This window comes from Bufo gargarizans, chromosome 2 (assembly GCF_014858855.1).
Source record: "Bufo gargarizans isolate SCDJY-AF-19 chromosome 2, ASM1485885v1, whole genome shotgun sequence".
In the NCBI taxonomy this organism is placed as follows: Eukaryota; Metazoa; Chordata; class Amphibia; order Anura; family Bufonidae; genus Bufo; species Bufo gargarizans.
Window position 1 is genome coordinate 346,076,915 of NC_058081.1, and position 16,214 is coordinate 346,093,128.

General features: G+C 44.5%; 1 protein-coding gene across 2 annotated transcripts in view; it reads left to right on the top strand.

The window, feature by feature from the left end:
• CDHR2 (cadherin related family member 2) overlaps nucleotides 1-16,214 on the top strand; it is a 226,687-nt gene that overhangs the window by 86,886 nt on the left and 123,587 nt on the right. For both annotated transcript variants that reach the window (XM_044277398.1, XM_044277397.1), the window contains exons 6-9: nucleotides 2,244-2,333; nucleotides 4,028-4,117; nucleotides 5,445-5,582; nucleotides 10,826-10,969. In XM_044277398.1, coding sequence (XP_044133333.1) covers nucleotides 2,244-2,333; nucleotides 4,028-4,117; nucleotides 5,445-5,582; nucleotides 10,826-10,969 — 462 coding nt within the window. The remainder of the gene's footprint in view (nucleotides 1-2,243; nucleotides 2,334-4,027; nucleotides 4,118-5,444; nucleotides 5,583-10,825; nucleotides 10,970-16,214) is intronic.

Genomic DNA, 16,214 nt, shown 5'->3' on the forward strand with positions numbered 1-16,214 from the left:
TGCTCTTTCCTGGTCAGAAAAGTTCAGATCCTTGAGGACTGCCTCATAGGACTGAAGAAATGTCCCTGTGTTGCCAGCGCTCCGGGACAGCACAAGAGTTGTACAAGGCAACCTGCACCAAGTAGACTGCAACTTTTTTGTACCATGCCCGGGTTTTGCGCATGGCATTATATGGCTTGAGGACTTGATCAGATAGATCAACTCCTCCCATATACCGATTGTAGTCGACGATACAATCGGGCTTGAGGACTGTTGCCGCGGTACCTCGTGCAGGGACAGGGGTGATGCCGTTACCATGAATTGTGGACAGTACAAGGACATCCCTCTTGTCCTTATATCTGACCAGCAACAGGTTTCCACTGGTAAGGGCACGGGTCTCACCCCTGGGGATAGGTACCTGGAGGGGGTGGGTAGGGAGGCCGCGTTGATTTTTCCACACGGTCCCACAAGTGGACGTGGATCTGGCGGCGAGGGACTGGAACAAGGGGATACTAGTATAAATGTTATCCACGTACAGGTGGTAACCCTTATCTAGCAGTGGGTGCATAAGGTCCCACACAAGTTTCCCGCTAACACCCAAAGTGGGGGGACATTCTGGGGGTTGAATACGGGAATCTCGCCCTCGTACACACAAAACTTGTAAGTGTACCCTGAGGTACTCTCACAAAGTTTGTACAGCTTCACGCCATACCTCGCCCGCTTAGTGGGAACATACTGGCGGAAAAGGAGTCTCCCCTTGAAAGCAATGAGAGACTAATCAACCGCGACCTCCCTTCCAGGTACACGGGCCTGTACAAATTTGGCCCCAAAGTGATCGATGACTGGCCTGATTTTGTACAGGCGGTCATAGGCAGGATGACCTTGTGGGGGACATACTGCATTATCTGAATAATGCAGGCATTTCCGTATGGCCTCAAACCGGGAGCGTGTCATGGCCGTACTGTAAAGTGGGGTCTGGTAGAGGACGTCCCCACTCCAGTCATCCCTGACACTAGGTTTCTTGACTAGGCCCATGTGCAGCACGAGGCCCCAAAACGTCCTCATCTCGGCTGCACTGACAGGAGTCCAGCCATCAAAATGCTCTGGGGTACACCAGACAAGTTCACCGGCAGGGGGCTCCGGTAGACTTACTGGTGGGCTGGAAAACTATTATGAACCCCAGAGCTGCTCGTACTAGTGTGGGCCACAGGGTCCCTAGCATGGCGGTCCCCTTGCTCCGCCTGGCAGTGTCTCCGCTGCCTTGGGGGCTCATCATCATCACTAGATGATGAGGAGGACACAGATGACAAAAGGAAAGTGGGGTTGATCACATTTCCTCCATTGACCTCCTTTGGATGTGGTATCCCTTTCTCAGGCTCCCTCTCCGGCATGGAACCCTGATTCCCCGTTACCCGTGATCACCATGGTAGGCGCATAAAACACCATCGAAAGTTGATAGAGCAGATATCCAATTGGATCGTTGACATCACGGGGACGTGCGACATGGTGGGGCAGTATGTGTGCACACGCCTACATGTTTAGCACGACTGAAGGGGGTTATCACAGGTTATATATTATCACCCTATTTTGTGTATTATGTATTATGTTATTTGAAGTCATTTCCCTATCCACATTTGTTTGCAGATCACTCGCCATGCTCTTAACCACATTTTGATGCAATTTGCAGCCCTCTAGCCCTTTTCATTACTTTTTTAGAGCCATTTTAGTGCTCCAAAGTTCGGGTCCCCATTGACTTCAATGGGTTCGGGGTCAAGTTCGGGTCACATTTTTGTGAAGTTTGGCCGAACCCGTCGAACCCGAATATCCAGGTGTCCGCTCAATTCTAATCCAGACATCCCCCCCCATGCTGTTCCCGGACCATTTCGGTGGTGTTTCCATCAATTTCTGAACTTTTCCTATGATCCAGGCACCCTCCCCTCTTCAGAGCAGGGTGTACGTGGTTTAATGCTCGGGTTCTCCCATTGACTTCCATTATACTCGGGTGCTCTACCCCGATGTGTTCGGCCAGAGCACCCGAGCACTTTGGTGCTCGATCAACACTAGCTGTCAGCACATTTTAGGGAAAAACTGAGCCTGACAGCAGACTGAAAGTTTGTCTGCCATATTGGATTTGTTGTGGTCATTGGTGGGTGCATTCAGTGTTAATACTTGAAAAGTCATTTTTGCAATAAGATTTCATTCAAACAATTTGGTCACTATCTTTTGGAATATGTCAAACTGATTCCATGATTTCTTTCTTTAAGGTTCAGAAACTATTCAACGTTGAAGTGACAGATTGCAATGACAATGCACCTGTATTTTATGGCCTGCCTTATGCAGTAGATGTCGCTGAGGTAAGCAAAATTATGGTTTTTATAGAAGTAGTAGATCTACCTTACACTGCAAAATGTCACCCTAACAAATAGTCATTGTAAAAGACCATAACCTCTGGCTATTTGTTGAGCGATTTGGGCCAAGTTGGATTTTTCTCAACAGTCATTTAATGCATCTACATCCCCCTGCAGTACCTCATAGTAGCTCGCAGCCTGTTAATAATCATATGCTTCATCCTGTTGCACTATAGCGCTGATGGAGAATAAATCCGCGTTTTTTGAACTTATGCAGCGTTGGACAACAGGATGAAACATATGATTATTAACAGGCTGCGGGCTACTATGAGGTACTGCTGGGGGATGTAGATGCCTTTTTAGGTGACAGGTTCCCCTTAAAGTGGTTTTCCCACTTTAAAAATCAACTGCTGAAGTTACTCAACAAAGTCTCTTGCTACTTTGCAAATAACGGACTTCAGGTCATCGGAGCCCATACATTTTTATGCTGTACAGAGACTGATCTCCGTACAGTATTAATCCGAAGTTTTGAGTGAAGCGACTTTGGATGTAGCATCCGAAGCTTGCTTCGCTCATCACTAAACTTGTGGATAAGGGAGAATTGAAAAATATATTTATTATTTAATGTTTTCATGACATGGAAAAACAGCTTTTTGGTAACAGAAGATCTTTAAAAGGTTTTTCCGTGAATGATTTAAAATGCCTTCCATCAACCTGCTCTGCTATACAATAGATGGTAATGATGTGATCCTTCTTATATGCAAGTACCAGTGTGTAGTGGGCCTCGTCCCGTCACCCCCTAGGCAGCTCTGGAAGTGAAGCAACCAGTCTTGCTCTCATTCTAGGACAGGTTGCTGCCACCCATTTTAAATAATTGCCAGAGAACCCCTTTAAGCAATTTTAAAGTATTACAGCAAACGCTTCTGAGCTTAAAAGTTTTGTTTTGCTGATAATGTTGCTCCTATATTGTGGTGTTGTCAAAGTTGTCACAAAAGATCCCTGAAACCAATATATAATATACAATACTGGCTAGAGCCTATGCACTCAGTTAGAGCCTTTGATTTTCAACTGGTCTCTTAAAGGGGTTGGACAAACCTTTCGTTAGACGAACCCCTTTACAATGAACTGATCATATAGTATGCCGAAGACTAGACCTCCAACAATCTTTTGTCGTTTTTAGGTCAACTAGGCAGCTCCGTTAAGTGCCATCTTTACATGTGAGCTTCTCTCAGCCTTTTATATTGGAGCAACACCAGCAACAGTCTTAAAGGGCATCTGTCAGCAGATTTGTGCCTATGAAACTTTGCTGACTTGTTGCATGTGCGCTTGGCAGCTGAAGACATCTGTATTGGTCCTATGTTCATATGTGCCCATGTTGCTTATAAAAATGGTATTTTAATATATGCAAATGAGCATCTAGGTGTAACGGTAACGCCCCTGTTGCCCCTAGAGGCGAATTTGCATGTGTTAAAACATAATTTTTCTCAGCAATGCAGGGACATATGAAGATGGGACCAACATAGATGTCTTCAGCTGCCAAGCGCACATGTAATAGGTTAGCCAGTTCCATAGGTACAAATCTGCTGACAGATGTCCTTTAATTATTGGGCCCACTGTATTCAGTTTACTGACATGTTAGATTGGTTCAGTCATGAAAAAGGTAATACACTAATGACATTATTATTATTTTTTTATTGCAGAATGTTGCACCCGGATCTGTAATCTGCAAGGTTACAGCAGAAGACTATGACAATGACAGAATGCTACCAGTGACATTTAAAATTGAAGAGGTGATGGGATAACTTGTGGATAGGGAATAATTTAAAAACTTGGCACAACCCCTTTATATGATCTCTTCGCACTGCGTTCTGACTTCAGATATTTTCTTTATATCAGCTATGTACTATTGTATTACATATCAATGGCTATTACAGTTTCATGGTGCCTTTTATTGCTTACTATGGTTTAAATAAAATAGTTTTGCACCTAGTAACATATTTGCAGAATTTTAGTCATGCATGTTCATTAGTGTTGAATTGTTGCAGATTATACCCTCAAAATTCACAGTAAACAACAGCGTAATGAAAATAAATGTTATTTTTTTTAATTTTTTTTTAAACCTGATTCATACACTAGGAATAATGATCTGAATAGAATTTAGGATATTTTGTGCATTTTCAAATCCTTGCATGTTAGTTGTGCTCTGGAAATACAGGAGGATTTTCCCTTTATCATACAAATGGTGAAAGCCAACATCAAACCCACATCAAAAGCCAGTATGGTGTGTACTTTGGATGCAGATTTTGTTGTGGATTTGCTCAAATTAGATAGAATGAAGAGTTAGGGTGGCTATATACAGTACATTAGATACAATTTAGCTGAACTCATCATTTTCAGAGGAACCAGTTGACAATTGATGGCAGATGTCAGGAGAAAGAAGGATTGTCCATGTTTTATTTTGAATATGTGTGAGAACAAGGAAAGGCGAGAGAACGATGCAGGAAGCTGACCCTGTCAATCAAGAATGGAAGGAAGGGCCTGCCATAGAAAGCAGGATTATCGATTAAAAGTACTTTTTTACAGTACTCTTATACTTGACCATGTAGAATCTAAGTTCTCCTCTTTTTCTCCCTTTCTGTTGATCTTGCAGTAAATCACATATTTGATATGTTAGTCTCTGGAACTTGAGGCCTAAGGAGAAGGAACATGGGTCACTACTTCCTTCCTCCAACAACTCCATCAGAACTGACCTAAGTTGGTGGTGGGGCCAGCCCATCCCTAACCTCCTAAGAAAGCTGAGCCAGGATGGTTAACCCTGGCCATGCCAATTATACCTTGCTATGCTGGGTGTACATTACACAGCATTAAATAACAAACTTTGTTCAGTGAGCTAACAGAGGAGACCTGCTCTAAGCATATACTGTGCTCACACATTTCTATGGCCAAATATAGGACAAGAGTGTCTTTATTGCATATGTCTCATGTGAAAATATCTGGGTATATTTTTTTACTAATACAATAATTGCTATTATTCTGGTAATATTCACTACTGTCAAATCTGTATATTTTTATTATAATATCAGATGTATTTTGCTATATGTTACTCTTGTTCTGTAGGTTATACCAAGTTCGGACACTGGCCTGTTCTACATTGCTACAGAGGACCCAGACTTCAAAATTGCATATATTAAACTGAATGGTTCTTTGGACTTCAACAAAAAAAGCACCTTCTACCAGTTAACTATAAATGCAACGGTAATCAGCTTGTAGATGGCAAGCTTTTAAATTCCTTTTTTCTTAACACCTTAAAGGGGTTATCCTAGTTATTTATTTTGTTCTTTCTATGTTCCTAACTAAGCAAATCTAACAGCTTTCCAATTAACTCACTTTATCTCCGGTGCCCGGTTTCTCAGATTTCACTGAGGGTCACATGACCTGTGATGTCAGCTTCTCTCCCTGCTCTGATAAAGGTCCTTTACAAGCCTGTAAACGAGATGTCACTGTGCTGGCCACGCCCCCCTTCACTGCCGGCTGTTTGTTCTCTCCCTCCTAAGATTCTTAACCCTTTCAGCTGCACATAATGGGTATCTGCTGCAGCAGTGACAATTCTGGGCACAGGATCTGACAGACTAGAGAGAGCATTGCACAAGAAGGTAGGGGGAAGATCCTGTGTGTATTAGCAGTGTCATTATACAGCTGGGACTTGTAGTTCTACACTTACAAGTTGCTGTTGATTCTCCCAGCACTCAGGGCAGCTATTGAATCCCCTCCCTTAGCAGTATCATTATACAGCTTGGACGTGTAGTCCTACACATACAACATGCTGCAGAGTCTCCCAGCAGGCAGACCTGTCACTCAGGGCAGCTCTTGTAGCCACTCCCTTAGCAGTGCAGGGGGAGGGGCAGAGATTGTTTTTATTGGATGTAAACAAAGGGCCAGAAAAGAACCAGGCAAATGAGGAAATATATATATATTTTTTTTTTGCATAAAACTTGCTTAGTTTAGTTATATATTGCTGCCCATCAGATTTTAAGTGCTATATATATTTTTTTTTCATAACTCGGACAACCCCTTTAATTTCATTTTTAAAGACTGTAGCTCTTATTTACTGTGAGTACAACAAGATTTTGGTGAAATTTGTGCCAAAATGAAGTTCAATTTGTTTTGAGGAATTACCTGTGCCTAGCCTGAAGGAACATGGCTTACCAGAAAAGCGGCATGAATTCACTGTGAATATGGTCTAATATGCAACATTTTGCACCACAATTGCTCCACAATTCTGTTTCAAACTAAGCCAACCAATAGTTCGTATAAGCATAGACAAAAGTGTATAACTACACACCAAATGTATCAGCCAGTCAGAGCTGCTGTCATAAATCACTTAAAGGGTTGTCCTATGAAAAATATTCTCCAGTTTTCAAACCAGCACATTGACTGATCTATTCAATAAAATGTATCTGTATAGCACCACCTGCAGTTTTTTCGCTTATTTCTTTGTCCTGGTCACTGAGATGGCTGCACATGCTCAGTTTCATCCTTCAGCTGTCTCCTGAGCTGTGATAGGGAGAGCATGGACACGCCTCCTTAGCTGCAGCAGAATAGACACTCCCCTTGAGTTGCCAGCTTGATATAAATCTAGCAGAGCAATGAATGAGGAGATCTCTGGATCCATGTGAGGTACAGGGCTGGTTCTAGCTTTGTTAGAAAGAAGTTGTCTTGTACTATGATGTCTGATTTTCATTTTTTACATTAGTCATGGGATAGCCCCTTTAAATAAATGATACTTCCCCAGGTTTAAACTTTGGGTGACTGATAAAATCAGATTACTCATTGGAGGAATTCATCAACAACTTTATGGCAGTTTTTGGCTTTAAAAAGTCACAACTTTTTACTCTTTTCATGCTGTTCGTGCCAAAAGTTGAAAAAGGGGGAGTAATTTATTGGGAGAAGCATAAAACTTTTAGACAGATTTACTAATACTAAAGTCAGTAAATAGCTCAAATTTTGGTGCCAAAGAATACCTGACCGTTTCATTCTCTGACCAGGCCTCTTAATACATTTGGGCCATTTTGCTTGAATGGACTTTGATTTAAGATTGGCATACTGTATGTACAGTATATTGCACCCTTTGATTATGAGAGGGTTTAGTGTACATGCTGTGTGACCTGCGTATGGGCTGTGACATAATTTGTCAATAGAGAAGTATCTTTTACTGTAACTCTGATGTTAAAGAGGTTGTCCAGGGTTTTAATATGGATAACCTATCTTAAGGATAGGTCATACGTATCTGATTGGTGGAGTTCTGACTTCTGGAACCTCTGTGAATGTGTACATAAAATAAAGACAATGGGGTCATTTACTAAAGACTGGTGCTTCACACATCTTAGTAAAAAGACCTTTAAGCCAGTTTATTAAGAGGCACAGCGCTCTTAATAAATTTGTAGCATCTGTTATATATATTTGCTAGAAAATGAAATCTATGGGAGCTTGGCACTGGAGTAGGTTTCATTATAATTTATGTTTTCTAAAATAAATTATGGTAACTGTGCAAGGAGCAAGGACCGTGGTATGGTTACATGGATGCCAAATTATGCAATGGTTAGGTCAGGTGTAGGTGATAGTTTAGTTTGTGACGCCAATTGCAGCGTGCGCAGGGTACTAACACAGGTTCCTTTAAGGTGTTGTAACTCACTTACCAGGTTAGGAATGTCAGAGTGCTGTAATGTCTCTGTATGGTAGTGGTAATAGTGTCAACAGTGTCTCCTACCTGAGTATGGCTGGACTCCTGGATCCTGGCTCACTTGCAATAAAATGAGTGTGGTGCTAGTAGGAGTAATAGATGAATTTGCAGCAGAAATTGAGATCCAGACCCTTGGGTAAAGTTCAAACTTGTCTTTACTGATAGTAACTTTCATCCAAGCAAGATACAGCTTTAGTCTTTGGTCCCAGCAGGTATTGGCAATGTGTGGCAGGAATATATCTTCTGCTCTATCATGTACCTGGAGCTTTGCAGGAAAGGACATCTGCTTGATATCTCTAAACTGTGGCAGGAATTTGGCTTCTGCACTGTCTATCTTCTGCTGTGTGGGGACTGACTAGCTGAGGAGGAGTATGGCTTCTCCTGGGTCTCTGGACTTTGACTCACAGCTATCTTCACAGGGTATGGTTCTTCCTGGAATTCTGGAGTTGTCTGCTTGCTTTTTCCAGCTGAGGCTGCAAGGCTCAGGCTGGGGATGATGATCAATGTCTCAGCCGAGACAAGATCCTGACTTTGGATCCCTATATCTGGGAGCTTCTACACGCACAGCCTTCCCCTAGCCTGGGTGACTGGCACACTGACACTAACTTCCTTCCCTCCCCATGAGGCAGGCATATGGGCGCAGCCACTCTGGTCACAGAGGGGGGAGCTAAACGGGGGAGCTAAAACTGGAATGAACTATTCCAGCCTAGAAACACTAAACTGGCTCTAACTCCTTGCTAACACATTGCTGCCACCTGCTGGTGAACATAGAAATTACAGCAATATACATGTAACAAGGCTTTCAATGCACAATCCTTCATTTGTGAGGATATTACAGACGTGGACAAAATTGTTGGTACCCTTTGGTCAATGAAAGAAAAAGTCACAATGGTCACAGAAATAACTTTAATCTGACAAAAGTAATAATAAATTAAAATTCTATAAATGTTAACCAATGAAAGTCAGACATTGTTTTTCAACCATGCTTCAACAGAATTATGTAAAAAAATAAACTCATGAAACAGGCATGGACAAAAATGATGGTACCCCTAACTTAATATTTTGTTGCGCAACCTTTTGAGGCAATCACTGCAATCAAACGCTTCCTGTAACTGTCAATGAGACATCTGCACCTCTCAGCAGGTATTTTGGCCCACTCCTCATGAGCAAACTGCTCCAGTTGTGTCCGGTTTGAAGGGTGCCTTTTCCAGACTGCATGTTTCAGCTCCTTCCAAAGATGCTCAATAGGATTGAGGTCAGGGCTCATAGAAGGCCACTTTAGAATAGTCCAATTTTTTCCTCTTAGCCATTCTTGGGTGTTTTTAGCGGTGTGTTTTGGGTCATTGTCCTGTTGCAAGACCCATGACCTGCGACTGAGACCAAGCTTTCTGACACTGGCTAGTACATTTCTCTCTAGAATTCCTTGATAGTCTTGAGATTTCATTGTACCCTGCACAGATTCAAGACACCCTGTGCCAGACGCAGCAAAGCAGCCCCAGAACATAACAGAGCCTCCTCCATGTTTCACAGTAGGGACAGTGTTCTTTTCTTGATATGCTTCATTTTTTCGTCTGTGAACATACAGCTGATGTGCCTTGGCAAAAACTTCGATTTTTGTCTCATCTGTCCACAGGACATTCTCCCAGAAGCTTTGTGGCTTGTCAACATGTAGTTTGGCATATTCCAGTCTTGCTTTTTTATGATTCGTTTTCAACAATGGTGTCCTCCTTGGTCGTCTCCCATGTAGTCCACTTTGGCTCAAACAACGACGGATGGTGCGATCTGACACTGATGTTCCTTGAGCATGAAGTTCACCTTGAATCTCTTTAGAAGTCTTTCTAGGCTCTTTTGTTACCATTCGGATTATCCGTCTCTTAGATTTGTCATCAATTTTCCTCCTGCGGCCACGTCCAGGGAGGTTGGCTACAGTCCCATGGATCTTAAACTTATGAATAATATGTGCAACTGTACTCACAGGAACATCTAGTTGCTTGGAGATGGTCTTATAGCCTTTACCTTTAACATGCTTGTCTATAATTTTCTTTCTGATCTCTTGAGACAGCTCTTTCCTTTGCTTCCTCTGGTCCATGTCGAGTGTGGTACACACCATATCACCAAACAACACAGTGATTACCTGGAGCCATATATATAGGCCCAATGGCTGATTACAAGGTTGTAGACACCTGTGATGCTAATTAGTGGACACACCTTGAATTAACATGTCCCTTTGGTCACATTATGTTCTGTGTTTTCTAGGGGTACCATCATTTTTGTCCATGCCTGTTTCATGAGTTTATTTTTTTACATAATTCTGTTGAAGCATGGTTGAAAAACAATGTCTGACTTTCATTGATTAACATTTATAGAATTTTAATTTATTATTACTTTTGTCAGATTAAAGTTATTTCTGTGACCATTGTGACTTTTTCTTTCATTGACCAAAGGGTACCAACAATTTTGTCCACGTCTGTATGTGAAATTACACAAGATGACAATGTAAATGCACGTAACAGGTTGTAGCGGGGTAAAAGAGTTTCATAACACAACTCTGGAGTGTTACAAATATGTTGGACCAGCGTGGCTAAACTCCACCCACTTTACAAAATGCCAAAAGTTTGCACAAAAATTAGCAACTTTTATATGCCAGGAAACTAGGTACACTCTTCTAAAATGTCGCCCACAATGTAACATATAGAACCATAATATTTAAAGAATGCAACATATAAATGTTCTTACTATCTGTCTTATGAACTTACAGGACCAGGGAGGAATTTTGCATAATACAACTATATATCAAAGCACTACAGCTTATGTGTCTGTAAAAGTGGTGGACGTTCCAGATTTGGATCCAGAATTTATTGGTGCGCCTTATGTGACTTCCATTTTTGAACATTCTCCAGTGGTAAGTAATATCTCCTTATGCAGAATGAAAAATAGTTGCCACTGGGTTGCCACTTGTTAACCTATGAGGATACCTTGTCAGAGGAAGGTTTGAGGGGCAGATGTTTACTACAGTGTTTGTGTATTAAAAACTAGTCACACAGATCGTTACTGAAGAGTGATAGACTAGGGCTACACAGTAATTTGTAGTCATGTGAAATAAAAGCGCAATGTCACTTTGCTACATTTCATCTAATGATAATGAATGTGGTCACTTTGTTAGATTTGAATGTGACAATATCCACTTCCATTAGGAGCAACCAGCAGTGCATGAATAGGTTATTGGTTAATTACTCAGGGCCTCCCCCATAATCTTCAAATTTTCTCCTCCCCCAAGACCTTCCCAATAAGCACGCACACACTCTGCTTGGATTAAATGGGCCACAGCAGCCGTTTTTATTAATAAAATAAATACATACATAAATAACAATAACATTAACCCCAACCCCAGAAACTATTTACCATCCATAAGAATCCAATATGGCAATTCCATCTTGCCTGCAGCCTTAAAACACCAGCTCAGTGTCACGACCCTTGGTCATTGGTCGTGACTCTTGTGGCCGCATGCAGTTGCCTGCGGTCTTGGTGTTGTTGTCAATCACAGGTGAGGGCTATAGTATGTTGCCTCACCTGTGGTTGCCGCTGGCAACATTGGGTATTTGGCAGCAGTGCAGCCTGAGTGGTGTTAGGCAGCTTGCTGCGGTAGGCATGCGGTTGCTCCTGGCAACCTCTCCTATAGGTGTGCCTTTTTATTGGTGTGCACAGTGTGTTGTTTATCAGTGTGCACTTTGTGTGTTGCCCTTGGCAACGTGTTTTTGTGTGCACTTCCTTTGTCTGTTTGTTGTGCACGAGTTCATGTTTTGTATGCACGTAGACACCTCCCTTCACCTGCGGTTGTCCGCGGCAACGTTGTTGTTGTGTGCATGTGGTGGCAGGGTCTCGGCCTGCTGGCTGTTCCCCAGAACATGTTTGCCACGCATGCCGTTGCTGGCGGTAACAGGTGAGTGAGTTTGTGTGCTTTCCCCTTTATGTGTGTTTTCCCTTCTGGTCATACTGTCACTGGGTGTGTTCTGACCGGTGGGTGTGGCCACTTAGGCCTATAAAGCCTTGTTCTCTGGCTTGGCTCAGTAGGTTGCTTTCAGCCAGGCATGGCTGGAGCAGCCTCCTGTATATTACCATCTACCAGTGGGGGCCTCCCTTCTGGTCATAAAACTATGTTTCACGGTGTTATGAAGGTGTGTGTGGGGTTTACTTATTATTGCAGCTTATGGTCCTGGGTTCCTGTGTGATGTCTGGTGTGTGCTGTGTCCGTTGGTGTTCAGAACTGCAGCACCTGCACATGGGTTCCAGGGTTTGTTGTCTGTGGCAGGTGAGTGATGTGTTGGTTCCATTTGCCTGTCACTGCCATAAGGTGTTTTCTGTTTCCCCTTGTTGCTTGGCCATTGAGACTCCTGCTCCTCCGTGCCAAGGAGGAGTAGGTCGTCTCACCCAGCTCCTAGGTCAGGGATCTGCGGAGGGTCAGCAGGGATCCGAGGTTCCTGAGTATGGGCCCTCCTACCATCAAGGTCGGCCCATGCAGGTAGGAGACAGGGTCAGAGTTAGAGACGCAACAGGAGGTGACCTGCTCCCTTATTCTGTGTTGTTTGGCCAAGTAGTAACCCTACCATCTCCTGGCACCGCACGGCTGGGGGTTTCCCCCACCTCCAGCCGTGACAGTATGACACCTATAGGAGAGGTTGCCAGGAGCAACCGCATGCCTACCGCAGCAAGCTGCCTAACACCACTCAGGCTGCACTGCTGCCAAATACCCAATGTTGCCAGTGGCAACCACAGGTGAGGCAACATACTATAGCCCTCACCTGTGATTGACAACAACACCAAGACTGCAGGCAACTGCATGCGGCCACAAGAGTCACGACCAATGACCAAGGGTCGTGACACTCAGAGACACCAACTGATGGACGGATCTCCGAATCAACGAAGTGCCTCAAACTATGAGAGTCCAGCCCTACCATTAAGGCCCTCCCATTTTCTAATACCGTTATATATCACCAGCTTCTAGGATCTCCCACTGCCAACAACACGCAGCTTGAACCCTACCTCATCCCTCAAGCCTGCGCATTCCTCCACAACCGTAACACCCGTTCAATTCCTCCCTGCAAATCCAGGGCCCACAAATCAATGCTCACAGCATTTAAATGAACCCCATCCGCTCTCCAGAATCCTCCACTCCCCGACTCCAAATCAGTATGCCTAACCGCCACCGCCCCATTACATGCTATAAACCTCCCAATCGCCCTATTCACCTTCACTCTGGCCTTATTAAGGCGATCCACCGAGCGTGCTTCCCTCCAAATCTTACGGGCCACTATATCCGACCATACTGTTACCAGGCCCAGAAACATGGGCCACAGTCTCAAAAGGTCAAACTTTATATCTTTAATCAACTCCCTGCAATCTCTGACTCCCAAATCATTACCCCCAACATGCAACACTAAGATGTCGGGGGCCCGATCCAACCGTGCAAAACGGTGCACTTCCCTCAACATGCTCCCCCCATAAGATACCCCTACACCCAAGCCAACGTATCACCACGTCATCCCTACGGAAACCCAGCTGCCGCCATTGTGGTCGCACGTCGGCCCGAATCACCCCCCAAAAAAACACAAGAGTGGCCAGGAATCCACACCATAATGGCACCTGTAACACAAAACAAAAACAAATTAATAACAACTCCCCCAATTAACACCCACCCAAACTAACATATGATTTAAACAAGAAGATTCCCACCTCCCTATTCTCTTAATCACTTCCTCACTCAACTCGAACCTGGCCGCCTCTGTTGCCGCCCCAATCCGAAAGGAATGACCCGTAAAATCCCTAGAGTCCATCCCTAACGCACCCAAACATTTTTTTAAAACCGCCACAAACTGGAATTGCGACAAGAACAACCCGTCTTCGTGCCGTAGCAGGGGTCCTCCCTCCCCAAAACTCATCCCCGACCTGTATTCTCTTAAGCAGCGTACTGGACATAACGAACACTCTGGAACCGCAAACAATGTCACGCTACAACCTCTACCCTCCCTATCTGTCTTAGATACACGTATCTGCACCACCACCATGTCACTATACAAGTCCACATCTTCCCCACACAATCCTCCCACACTACGTACACTGGAACACACTAGTTCCCCCAAGCAAAAAGCCCTGAAAAAAGCTAAAGAAAAGGCCAACCTAAACAACCGCACTTCACTCACTGATCTGCAAAGCGAGCCCACATCAGCCACTCGCTTACCCTGTTCACAACCTTTCAATACCTGTCTTACCAAGAAGGTTTTTGTAACATCCAGGAGGCCCCTCAATTTAAAACCAAACGCCAAACCTGCCATAACCTGATTCACCTGCGCTACTGACCATCCTTTTTCCGCCACATTCCCCAAGAACAATAATAACAGAATCTCACCCTCATCAATGCTCACTCCCAAATCAGCGCACCATAGCTCCCAATCCCTCCATGCCGTACCGTAGGCCACCCAAGTGCCAGCGCTCAGAGACTCCCTCAAAAGCCCTCTACTGTACCTCCAAGAGCTCCCAAAGAAACTCCAGATACACCAGCCCGTCTGCCTCCGCTTCCGGGGCCAGGTGCCGAAAACGCTCCCACTGCAAACGAGAAAGAGAGTCAGCCACCCCATGTCAACCCCCGGCACATGTACAGCCACAATCCTAGCGTTAAGCGCTAAACAACATAACACTAAGTGCTGCAATAACCTAACTACTGGAGGAGACGAAGCAGTCAAACCGTTGATCGCCTGCACCACCCCCAGGTTATCAGAATTTTTTTATTTTTTTTCGATTTCTGAACCTATTCCCCCAGAGCACCACCGCAAGCACTATCGGAAACAGCTCCAGCAACGCCACGTTCCTAACCCAGCCCCTCAACACCCATGACTCAGGCCATTTCCCCGCACACCACTGGCCATCACAGTACACTCCAAATCCCCCCCCCCCCCCACAGTGTCAGAATATAAATCAAAATCGAAACTGTCCACCGCATCACCCATAACTAATGCCCTACCATTAAAATCCCTCAAACCCCCCCAAACCGCTAAATCTCCCTTCAACTCACAACCCAACCAAATAAAATGATGCAGGGCCACCACCCCCTTCGTGGCTGACACCAACCTCCTACAAAAAATCCGCCCCATCGGAATAATCTGACAGGCAAAATTTAACTTTCCTAACAGGGATTGCAAATCCGTCAGGCGAATTTTGGGTCCCGCAATGCATTTTTCACCACCATCCTCATATCTTGCACCTTATGCTCCGGCAACCGACACTCCATTCTAACTGAGTCAATAACTATACCCAGAAAACTCAACTCTGTCGTGGGCCCCACGTCTTCCCAGCCGCCAATGGAACCCCAAATGACTCAAAAACTGACTTTAACGTGGACAACAATAACGCACAAACTCGCGAATCCGCCGGACCCAAGCATAGGAAATCATCAAGATAATGGATAAGCGACGCACACCCCGACACATCCTTCACTACCCATTCCAGGAAAGAACTAATTGTTTCGAAGTATGCACAGGACACTGAGCACCCCATTGGCAAACACCTGTACACAAAATACCCGCCATCCCATAAACAACCTAGCAAATGCAAACTATCTGGGTTAACGGGCAACAACCGAAACGCCGCCTCAATGTCTTTTCCCAATAAGGCCCCCTGCCCCAATTTACGCACCGAACCGACAGCCACATCAAAGGAGGTATAGACCACCGAACAGAGCTCAGGATCAATACCCTCATTGACCAACGCCCCCTTTGGAAAGGATAAGTGATGAATGAGCTGAAACTTGTTTGGCTCCTTCTTGGGCACCACCCCCAAAGGGGAAACCCGCAAATTTACTAATGGTAACTCCGCAAAAGGCCCATCCATTCTACCCAATTCCACCTCCTTAGCCAATTTGTCTGATACCACCTCCGGATGCTCCATAGCCGAACACAGATTCTTCCTAACCACCATCACCTGCTCCCCCGGGCAAGACGGAATACTAAACCCCTCCGTGAAACCCTTCCTTAAAAATTCTGCCACTCCCCTGTCCGGGTATCTATCTAGATATCACGCCATCCCGTCCACCCGCACCGGCGTCTGACCCCTTCGCACCAGTCTCAGCCCCCTTTGCTTCTCTCCCTGGAAACAAT